This window comes from Euprymna scolopes, chromosome 2, assembly GCF_053919585.1.
Source record: "Euprymna scolopes isolate OS-2025 chromosome 2, ASM5391958v1, whole genome shotgun sequence".
In the NCBI taxonomy this organism is placed as follows: domain Eukaryota; kingdom Metazoa; phylum Mollusca; class Cephalopoda; order Sepiida; family Sepiolidae; genus Euprymna; species Euprymna scolopes.
The window spans coordinates 124,109,357-124,121,820 of NC_136483.1; the positions used below are offsets into that span (position 1 = coordinate 124,109,357).

Genomic DNA, 12,464 nt, shown 5'->3' on the forward strand with positions numbered 1-12,464 from the left:
GTTGCAGGTTGTCATCATTGACTTGATCGAACCAGACCAGGTCTATGCTGTGATGGGAAGATCGATTCAGAACAATCTTCATCTGATATGCATGATCATAGAGGGGACAGAAGACGCCGCCGAAGCTGCGCTGTTCAGTTTGGATCAGTCCAAGGCTTTCAATAGGGTGGACCATCGGTTCCTGGGATCTGTGCTGGAGGCCGCCGGATTTAATCCGGACTTCCGCAAGTGGATCTCTGTACTGTATGACAGGCCAACGGTAGTGGTGCAGATCAACGGTAAGCTGTCGGAGTTTTTTGCCATCTCCCGGTCGGTGTGACAGTGTTGTCCGCTGTCGCCTCTCTTGTACATCCTGGCATTGGAACCCTCCTTCGCAAGTTAAGGGACGAGGCGACTACACCAGTCCTGCGTGGGATAGCTCTCCCTGGAGGCACACGAGCCAGGGTTTCCACATTTGCCGATGATGTGACCGTGTTTGTGTCTTGCCCCAAGCGGTCACCGATGCGATGTCAAGCGGTCACCGATGCGCTCGCTCGATACGAAGAAGTTACGGAGCCATCTTCAACCGCAGTAAGTCGGTGGGTTTGCGGTTGGGTGCTGGACTGGAGTAAATTCACTTCCAGGCATCTTCAGTTGGACCGATGGCCCGGTTCAGATCCTCGGTGTGTGGTTCGGACCGGGTCTCCAGCTGAAGAAAAACTGGTCGGAAGTAGAGACCAAGATCGAATCCTCTGCAAGGGTTTGAAGGAAATTGTCCTTGAAGGGTCGGGCGGAGGCGTGTGCTACATACATCTTTCCGCTCATCTTTTACCGCCTGTCTGTACTTCTCCTCCCTGCAAAACGATGAACCAGTTTACAGGAGCACCTCGACACACTCTTGTGGAACGAGGGTAAGCATTATGTTTGAAGGGATATCTGTTCCGGATCGGAATCTGATCGTCTACTTGCAATATCTGCTTAAAATAAAGATCAGATGCGATTGGAAGAGGTTGCCTCGAGTGGCCTTTGACAAGAGGTGGGTGCATGACGCTAACTTGTGCCTCCGACGAGGCGCCAAGTTTGAATTCAAATAGCACACATGGTACTGGGTCCTACAGAGCCCATACCGCTAGGTTAGACAAATAAAATGTAAGGAGACTCTTGACTGGTGGTACAAATGAGATCCTGTCCCCTGATTGTTTGTTTTTTGACACTAGAGAACCTTCCGAGGCTACCCTACCACTACCCCCTATCTTTTTGTTTTATCACCCCCTGGTCACCCCCTACTCAAAGGTCGCCGCCTATCCCCCCTCCTCATCTTCCCCTTTTTTTTTTTTTTTTTGTTTTTGACAATTATTTATTTTTCCTCCCTACACCCGATAAGAATTCTTCCCGATCCCCACTAGGGATCTTCCCGCTTGTTTTCGGTGCCCTGGAAAACAGTAGGTGATCTAACTTTCTAGATTAGCTCAGGGAGGGACCTTACTAACGATGTATTAGGCAATTTTATTTTTTATATATTTTTTCTAGATGCCCCACTCTCCAACACGAACTGTTTTTCTTCCAAATTCAAGGACCTTTTATTTTCCAATGAATTGAACTTTTTTCACACGTACACACACACACACATTTTAATAAAAAAAAAACAATTTTTACACACACACACACACACACACACACACAGAAATTGTAAATATATTCTTTTTTGCAAAAACGTTGGAATTTTCATTTGTTAGTTTAGAGTCTACAGAGTGAATGAGGTATTGTGGTAAATGTTGCCAGTCAAGAGTAAAGTCGCCGAAGACTCCATTTTCACTTTAGTAACAAAGACCCTGCAACACTCCCCATCCCACTTCCTGTATGGCCTTGTGCCTAAGTTTGTTTACAAATGTTAATTTTTTGCTTTCAATTTTTGAATTTCTCATTATTTAATTGTAAAAATTTTTCATTACGGAAATAAACTATATAAACAAGATCAAAGTGTAGTATCTGATCCGGCAGATACTGCAAGCAAAGACCATATGTGAAGGAAACCCCACATATAAGACCTTGGTAAATGTAGGGGCAACCCGTCATACCAATTGTCACTATCCAGCTCTCCTACTCCCCGGGGAGTTGGTCCCCATTTCCCCTCAACTCCTCACAATAAAAATCGGCCTTGTGTCTAATTTGCTCGGTGGGGGAGCAAATAAATACCCTGTTGTTCTTGGCTTTCGGGCCGGGATCAAAGTGTAGTATTTGTTATGCAGATGCTGCGCTTAAGATAATTTGTATCATTCAATGGAGGGGAAACCCTCTATACTGGGACAATTATTATATTTGGTAATCAGAGTGCCCCCTTTTTGCCTACTTTTAGGGGAGCTGATTTTTACCCCACATTAAAAACGGCCTTGTGCCTAATTTGCTTTGGTGGGGAAGCAAATAAATACATCGAATAAATAGAAAAGAGGGTTTTTAATATGAATACCAATACACACAAAAGAAAAACGAATTTATAAGAGTATACTAGCATTTCGGCCCGGCGTTACCCAGGTGTTTGGAGGTGTATGCAAAAAAAAAGGTAATTTTTTTTTTAATTAGACCCCTATTATGATCCCTTAACACTTATTGTTTTGGGCTCAAATAAAGTTATTAAGTTAGATCTATGTCGAAGGGACCTATATCTAAAATTTCAAGTGTTTAGACCCAAAATTGTCGGAGGAATTTGGTAGAGTTCTCAAAGGTCAAATCGTTGAACTTTGACCCCTTAACAGCCAAATTTCTGTTCGAAACCCGATCACATAGATTTTCCCAAATCTCTGTACCCTGTATATCAAATTTCGAGTTTGTAGACTAAAAATTGACAGAGATATTGCGTAGGGAAATGTACACAGACAGACAGACAAACAGACAGACAGACACATTCACTTTTATATATATATATATATATATATATATATATATATATATAATATTTTTTCTATTAAAGATTTTCCTGGATAAATTTGAACATTCATCTTGAATTTGTATCTAGATGAGTTTTACATTCAAATCCTTTGAAAAAAAAAGCATCATTATCTTTTTTTTACCAAACAATTACTAGATTAAAAATGAAATAAGTTCGAACAGAAATGACTATTGTCATGTTCATATGTAGCATGTAACTTTTCTCTTCAAAGTCGATTAGCACCAACCATTGTGACATCTGCAGAACAATGAAACTCAATGAAATGGTTTTCTCTTTTTAAATAGCACAGTTCGAGCATATATCATGAATTTTGCTTATAAAAACAGCAGAAGTCTTACAGCTCAATGAAATGGTTTTCTCTTTTTAAATAGCACAGTTCGAGCATATATCATGAATTTTGCTTATAAAAACAGCAGAAGTCTTACAGCTCCTTGAATATTTTTCTGTTGTGGACACTTTAACCACACTTCACCCAGAATTTCAAAAAAAGTATTAGTATAATTCTTCAACGAATAAGTTTTTTAGTATTTTTCTTATACATATGTTATCTCTTTATTTATAAAATAAAATATGTTACTTCATTATTTCATAAAATAAGAATTGTATTTACATTTTCAGCTGCGATGCTTCATTTCATAGTTAGCGAATCAGGAAAAATTTTCTAAATTTTTGGCACCACAAATATAAATATTATTATAAATATATTTTAAATAGTATTTGAAAAATACTTGTTTAATATTTAAATTAAGAGGAATATAGTATGAAGTGAGATTCTCTTGTGAAAGGTGGTTTATTTATCCTAGTTTAGCATAACATAGTGAATTGGGCCCACACTGTGACCCTTCTAAATATAAACAGGTAAATTTTGAAAAACTTTCATAATCTAAATAGGTGTTGTTGACTCGAGTGTACCGTAAAAAACATAAAATTCACACTAAACATTTTAAAATTTCCAGACAGAAGTGTTTTTCATGTAATGAAAAAGAACTCTTTAATCTGAATTTATGCTTTTCGGAAGTGAATTACTTCCCTTTCACTACTTTTCTACAGGATGGCCCAGAAAATGTACAGAGGAGGAATATTCTTTTATTGCTCAAATCAGTCAGGCTGCATTTTGACGGTCCCATGCATGACGTTGATAACTTTTATTACGGGCTGGTGTCAAGGAACAGGAAATAACTGGTACATTTGTTTTTCAGCATTAAGAAGAATGGACTATCGAAACATACATTCAATACTTTAGATAATATGCCAACCGAAGGTGGAATTTTTGTATAGCAAGATACAATTTGCTGCAATGCAAACAAAATTCAGGTGAATTGGCACACTCATTCTTGAAACAGCTTTGCCAAACAGCTAGGCAGTGTAAATACGACCAAATGGTGGACAACACCCTTATAGTCGATCTCTGTATATTCGGTATTTATCTAAAGTTAGACAGGAATCCATAATTAAGAAAAGTAATGATTTCACTATAGCACTAAGCATAGTAGAGATAAAGAAGGCGACTTGCAAGCAAGCTGGAGTTATATGCACCCTAGTATGCATGAATAATAAAAAAACCAACACAGGGTGGATATTGTGGTAAAGGATATCCTTGAAGCAAGTGACCAGCAAAAGGAAAATCATTGCATAATATGCAACAAAGAGGGACATTTTTCTGTTGTTTCCTGCTTGAAGATGGTAGATAAAAAACAAGCAAGTAAAAGAATGACAATGGCACTAAAATAGGAGAATCGACATGGCGACACAAAATGGAAATAATGCTAGTTGTTCAAGTGAAGATATATATTTCCATACTATTCAGCAGTTACTATTTGAGGTGTATACTAAGTTAAAAATGGGCAACATACAAATGCAGATAGACGTCAATGTTAAGGTCGATACAAGGAAGTATATAAACAACTGCCTGGAGTACCACTCAAAGTGACAGCAATAAAGTTAATTGCTTTTGACAGAACAACAATTGATCAAGACGGAACCTGTCGGTTAGGAGTCCACAACAAATTTGTTAGTACAACATTCCATGTAAATTCCAAAGGATCAATACTGATAGGACTGCAGATATCACAAGAGTGACACTAAAATTAACTATAAAATAAGTAGCTTTAACTACAAAAAAAGGTGCAGATAAATGATAGCTAAGTATCCTAGCAGATTACAAAACCAATTCCAATCAGATTGTAAAGGAAATTTAAATGAAAATAAAGAAAATGTTCCGAAATTTATGAATGAAGTTCTTCTAAAAAGCCACTTCTAAAAAGAAACAGAATGTTCAGCATGAGGTTGTTTCTGTGGATGGATACAAAGTACATCTTCCTCGGTCAATATTTAGGATCACAAATGTTCATTCCTACGGTGGTCTCTTCATGGATTGTGATGTTGCTAGAACCATAGTAAAAGCTGCTTTCCAGACACCTGAGATTCCGACACATTCTTATGCTATTCACAGTAGCATGTTGGCGAATATGGCAGAATTATGGAAGAAAGGAAAATTTTGTGATGCAACAACTGGAAATAGTACGATAAAAATTATAGTTGGTTTTTGGTTGTTTTTGTTTTACGGCATATCAACCCTTTTCAGATTATTTCTTTGACTCTAGTTACGAAAAGGTCTGGGGATATCTGTATGACCAAATTCCTCACACTCATGCGATATGGAGGCATCAACTAAGACCGACTTACCAGCCCCTCAAGTGAATTTTGCCAGACCCTATTAACATACCAGAGTGAATTATAGCAGCCACATTTATTTCCAAGGAAAAGAAAAGGATTATAAAATGTACATCTTTCTCTTTACATGCATGATCATTAGAGTTGTACATTTAGAACTGGTTCCTGATATGACAGTAAAATCGTTTCTTGAAGCATTTATTAGATTCGCAAACGCAAATGGAATTCCATCACACCTTTATTCAGATAATGCTCGCATGTTTGATGCTGCTGCATTAAACAATGGGATGATAATGGATGAATTCAAAGCGAGGTTCAGTCAATTTGAAAAATTGCACCATTCCACTGTTTTCTCCCTGATACAATAGCAGTTGAGAAAGGTCTATGAAGCTCATAAAATGAAGAAGAAAAGTAGATTATTTTAATCTACTTACAATCTTATCAGACAGATAAAGCCGACCCTAACATATAGGAGCTCTGAAGACACTGATCTGGATGTCTTGACCCCTAATTCACTCATGGACAGAAATATTAGCCAGAGAATGATGAAGGGATTGGACAACCAGGACCTGGAAACAATCGACCCTCTCAGTCGAACTGACTTAATTCAAACCCTGCAGTTTTGTGAAGAAAGCCTGACTAAATTAAGGAAGGTTTGGCATGAAAGTTATTTTTGAGTCTTAGAAAAAGAGCTCTAAGACTGGCTACTTATTCATTTGAAAATAAAATAAAGCCAGGGGATATAGTGCTTATAAAAAGCCTCTGAAGACTAGGCCTTTTTGGTCCCTAGAATAAGTTCTTGAATTAATCCAATGAAATGAATGATTTAGTGTGCATGGCAAATTTACAGTTATTAAATTATATGTGGTTGACCATACTTATAGGGAGACACACACGCCAGTGAACATCTCTGGAATTTTCTCAAAAGCCTGGAGAATCTGACTTTACAGACATGGAAGCTTCAAGTTCCCAAGCCACAACAGAGAGTGTCATCATTTGAATCTGCCCTGTAACAGACCTAAGGATATCAGACCTATGATAGCCTGCGATTAATTTGACAACTGGTTTCACTTTAATTGTGTGGCCCTAAATAAAACGCCACCTGAAAATGAACAATGGTTCTGTTCTACTTGCAATCTTGAAGAGTATAAACTAGTAGACCCAATTTGTCCGAATTTCTCTGAATTGGGGTTATTCTTTTTAGTGGGAATGGGTGAGAGGGGAAATAAAAGAACTTTCTTATTTATAGACAATGCGTGAGGATTTTTTCTGTTACCCGAAACCCAGATTTGATATGTAATCTAGACACTTTCAAGCCTCATAAAATCTTGCAGAACAAGAAATTGAGAAATTGGAAGGTTTTCTTCAGGTTTTCAAATAGTGTGTTAAATTCATTACCAGCTTGTTAGCATTACAAGAAAGGATTGCTTATAAGCAACAACACCATTTTGTTGCAAGCTTTAAACGTCTTTTCTTCCTGCGCTTCATCGATAAGATGATTCCGACAAGCAAACACACAGTGCAATAAAAAATGATAGAATGATCAGATTATTCATATTCTTATTCTGTAACTTTGCTAAAAAAATGTTTTTAATACTTAAGTGTAATATTTGTTTCCAAATATTATCAGGTTGACAAGAAAGTTCTTGCGATTTTTTACTTTTAAATTCAGATAAAAATATCTTGGCTCAAACAAAAATGTATCGATCGAAATAAGCACCATCAGAATCAACACACTTTTGTCAATGCAAAACAAGTGTATTTATGCCTGTATTCATGCCAGTAACGTAAAAATCTTGCTTTCTGGTGGCAAAGAAGTTGCTGAAAGCGTTTTTGATATTACCTATTTTTGAAACCTTTCTTATACAGAAAGTTATCGAGATGCTTGAAAAAGTGGTTGTCGATAGGTGAGAGGTCTGGAGAGTATGGCGGATGAGGCAGAATTTCGTAGCCCAATTCATTCATTTTTCCAAGGTCTGTTTAGCAACGTATTGTCGGGTATTGTCGTGGAGGAGAATTGGGCCTTTTCTGTTGGCTAATGTTCGGTGTTATTGTCAAAGTTTCTGATTTGTTGACAGTACTTTACTACTGTATTGGTTTCGCCTGCATTCAAAAAACTGTAATGAATGAGACCAGTCGCAGAGCACCAAATAGTCAGCATGACCTTTTGGTGCAGTTCTGGTTTCAGGAAGTGGTGTGGTGCTTCGTTGACATCTAATCACTGAGCATCGCCAGTTGTCATCGCAAGTCACAACCCGGTTTAGAAACGGGTCGTTCTTGTAGCGTATCTATTGGTTGTCATTCAATTCGTGAGACACCCATTTATCAATTTTTTTTTTATCTTTCCAATCTTTCTCAAGTGGTTGGAAATCATTGTATATGTTACGTCTAATTCAGAAGCAAGTTCTCGAACAGTTATGCATGTATTGGCTTACACCAAGGCTCTTAATTGACTGATGTCAACATCCGATGGCCGACCACTATGCTCATCACCTTCAAGACTCTTGTCACCGCCACAAAATTTCTTAAACCACCATTGTGTTGTGCATTCAGTAATGCTTCCTGGGCCAAACGCTTCATTGACATCACGAGCTGTTTTAGCAGCTTTTCGACCTAGCTTGAATTGAAATAAAAAAATTGTGGGAATTTGCTTTTTTTCCATCTTGTATTCAACGTTTTGAAAATAAGACATACATGTTTTAAAACGATTATAATTTAAACGATTGGATAGAGCGAAAACTGTAAAATCATATATGAAGTAAAAGTATTTGAAAATACATTATTTGAAATCAAAATTAAAAATCCTGCAAGAACTTTCTTGTCAACCTAATATATCTATTTTCTATCTTGATCATATTTGTAAAGGAAATAAAAGGAAAATCATTACTAAATAAAAACAATAATTAAGCAAAATATTTATTTCTACATTTGTTTTTACTAAGACTGTTGGTTACGATATTGGGTGTAGTTACAGGGTTAATCAGCATATCCAGTTTGACTTTTAATATATTTCTTATTTATTTTTCTCTAAGCCATCCATTTTGCACTATGCCTTCATGGTGGGGACAACTGGTTTAGAGTACAGTCTGCTGCGGACCTGGATATAATAATACCCTAACTCGCCACAAGAAAATAATGAAACGAATGGAATTGAAGGAAACAAAAACTCAATTGATGGATAAGATAAACGTCGTTTATTTACTGTTGAAAGAATGTTTTAAGTATAGCACGTGTTCATGTCCGTGCGGGTGTAACCATCGTTTGTAGAGGACTGGTATTGTAGAAGGAAAAAGGAAATGTGTTTTCATCTAACGTTCGGGTCACTATCGTTTGTTCGCGCATGGGAAAAGAAGTGAATAATGTAATAGAACGAGAAATGGCAGTCCATCGTGTAGACAAAGAAAAGGATAGAGAGTTGACGCCAGTTAGCAGTCAGCTACGCGAAGGTATTCTCAGGGACCAGTAGTAGATAGAGAGAGAAAGAGTGTAAAGGTGTACATACGGTGTTAGCTCTTTGTCCCACATAGTAGCAAGTGGTGTGAGGTACACGCGTGTGTGCGCACACATGCCGAAAAGGCACGCTCTCGGTCTGTAGACCGCCCAGCTAGGAAGCTGGTCTGAAAAAGGTTGGAAACAGCTTGTCTCTTGCTTTTATAGGTGTTTCCGCTGGTCTTTTGCGCATGTGTGGATTTCCTTTGAAAGGAAGTGACGTCGTCCATCTGTGTGCATACGTGTACGCGTGTGTGAGTACCTGTGTGTACGTTAGCGTGTGTGTATATACACGTGAATGTGAATGTATGTACACGAACATGAATATATGTACGTGTGTGGACGTGGGCGCGTATGTTTGTGTGCGCATATGTATATGACAAGTAATATAGCTTGAAATGTGAACATGTTTTTGTGTGAGACTAGGAAAGGCTCGCGCAAGTCCACTCATTAAAGAATATCTTGTAGAATTATGATTGTTCTTACCTTCTTTAACAACTTCCTCAACACTTTTGTTCTGTGAAAGAGCCAGAGCACCAAGAATTGAGAAAATGGCAAATCCAGCTAGAATGCAGGTACAAGCATCAACAATTGCAATGGTCATCACATCTCTGAATAAAAAAAATAAAAAAATAGGAACATAAAAGTAAGTGAAAACGCTATTTAATATGGAGTTTACAAGTTGAAATGCTGTTACAGATTGGCATCACGTTTAATTATTTGTTTAGTTGTCTGCAAGATTTGTAATAAAAGATAAAATTTAAAAATGCTAGCATTTTAAAAATTTCATCTTATATTACAAAAGTAATTTTTTTAGTAATATCACTACTCTAGGATTTTTAAATTTCATATCATATTACAAAATTAATTTTTTTTATTTATTGGACTACTGTTCTCATCTTGAGTGTGATTTTCACAAGGTTTCGGTCGAGATAACCTCCGACCTTCTTCAGGTGTATCTTGTCAAACTCGGGAATTCGGACGGAATTTTGAGCGGAACCCTTTATTTACTTCATGGGGGTAGTGTGCACTTGTTCCATCAGCCATGACTGAATAGAGGCTCTAAGTAATTCGCAAATGTGTTTTTTGGTCAGGATGAACCTTCAACTTTCAGGAGAATATCACTTTTACAATTGATTATTCCTCAGGATATATTTTCGTCTTTCAGTTTTTAATATTTCCCTGTTCCTATTTACTTACCTCTCAGAAAACAGCTTCTGAGAGTCAAGCCCCCTACAGAAAAATCATGACTATGAACTGTGTATATGAAATCCCATGTAAATGTCCACTATATAAGGTGAAACGTGTCGTCCGTTGAAAGTACGGTTAGAAGAACATCGAAAAGCCGTAGTACGTGGAGAGACTGAAAAGTCAGGTATAGCTGACCATATCTGGAAAGAAAAGGAAAACCATCTACCATTATAGGACTAACATTTTGAAAATTTCATCTCATATCACAAAATGTATTTTTTTAGTAATATAACCACTCTAGCATTTTTTAAAATTTTATCTTATACGAGACTACCCGTGACCCGTTGGGTTAGTATGAAAAAACCAGCACAGGGAAACGAACCTTCCAGCCAGTAACGACGACGACTGAGGCTGGAGCACAAAAAAAGGTCGTCTGTTTTATATCTGTGACAAAATTCACGGATATAACTTTTTAATAGACACCGAAGCGGAAATCAGCGTCATACCGACACCGCATGGCCACCCAACAGGAACCCAATTTTTCAACCTACAAGCCACCAACGGTACAAAAATACCCACTTTTGGCGAAAAAAATTTAAATTTAAACCTTGGAATGCGAAGGAATTTTTTATGGAATTTCACCATAGCCAGCGTGACCACTCCAATTTTGGGGGCGGTCTTTTTAGCCCATTTCCACCTGTCTGTCGACATGACTCATCACACATTGACAGACAACGAAACGAAGATTTTGGTGAGAGGAACTACCTCGAAATTTTTAACCACCGGAATCAGCACTGCCTTACCCGAAGATTTACACGTCCGCCGGTTACTCCAAAAATTTCCTCAACTTTCCCAGCCGTTTAAAAACACAGACCCCATCAAACACAGCGCTAAGCACTATATTAAGACCACAGGACCACCCGTCTATTCAACCCCCAGACGTTTGAAACCGGATAAATACAAATTGGCAAAATCCGAGTTTCAAAACCTACTCCACATGGGAATAATACGGCCCTCGAAAAGTGTTTGGTCATCACCACTCCACATAGTACAGAAAGCTGACAACACCACATGGCGACCGTGCGGAGATTTTAGACGCTTAAACACAAAAACTGTTCCAGATAGATATCCTATTCCCTATATCCATGACTTCGCCAATGGACTCCAAGGCGCCACAATTTTCTCCAAACTGGACCTCGTTAAGGCATATTTTCAAATTCCTGTCGCGGAAGAAGACATTCATAAAACCGCACTAACCACACCATTTGGCCTTTACGAGTTCCTAAGGATGCCTTTCGGGCTGAGAAACGCCTGTCAAACTTTCCAGCGTTTGATTGACGAAGTTTTCAGAGGTCTGCATATTCGCATATGTAGACGACGTTTTAATCGCCAGCAGAAACGTCGAAGAACACCGGCTACACCTGGAACAAACTTTTGAAAGACTGTCACATTTCGGTCTTAAACTAAACACCGATAAATGTGTTTTTGGCCACCAGGAAGTTCAATTTCTCGGTCATTTAATTGACAAGGATGGAATCTCTCCTTTGCCTGAAAAAGTAAGTGTTATTTCGAATTTCCCTCTACCGACATCTGTCAAACAAGTACGCTGTTTTGTAGGCATAATTAACTTTTTGGCTAACTGTTCCACGTAAACGGACTTGTTAAAAAAACGAACCAAAAACCAACAGTTAGTTTTGGAAGGACCTGCACTACAGGCCTTCGAACAATCGAAAACTGCTTTGGCAAACTTCACCAAACTTACGTATATTCAAGATAGCGATACAACGGAACTTACTCTTATGACGGACGCATCGGAAATAGCAGTAGGAGCTGTCATTCACCAAATTTCTGACAACAAAATGACCCCTATTTCATTCTTCTCTGCCAAGTCAAACAAAGCGCTGACTAAGTATAGCACTTTCTCGAGAGAGTTACTTGCAATTTACCTTGCAATTAAGCACTTAAAAAAAACCCTCGAAGGCAGAAAATTTTCCATTTATATGGATCATAAACCTCTAACATTTGCTCTACACACACATGTCGACAAATATGGTCCACGAGAAATTCGACATCTGGACTTTATAGCCCAATATTCTACAGATATACGGTACATAAAAGGACAGGAAAACGTTGTAGCTGACGCTTTATCTCGTGCAACAATTGCTTCTGTAAATTCCACTCCATT

At 38.0% G+C, this 12,464-nt stretch overlaps 1 protein-coding gene across 9 annotated transcripts in view; it reads right to left on the reverse strand.

Annotated features, from left to right (window-relative positions):
- LOC145295919 (sodium- and chloride-dependent GABA transporter ine-like) overlaps positions 1-12,464 on the reverse strand; it is a 916,364-nt gene that overhangs the window by 299,298 nt on the left and 604,602 nt on the right. For all 9 annotated transcript variants that reach the window (XM_080141768.1, XM_080141757.1, XM_080141730.1 and 6 more), the window contains one exon: positions 9,575-9,699. In XM_080141768.1, coding sequence (XP_079997894.1) covers positions 9,575-9,699 — 125 coding nt within the window. The remainder of the gene's footprint in view (positions 1-9,574; positions 9,700-12,464) is intronic.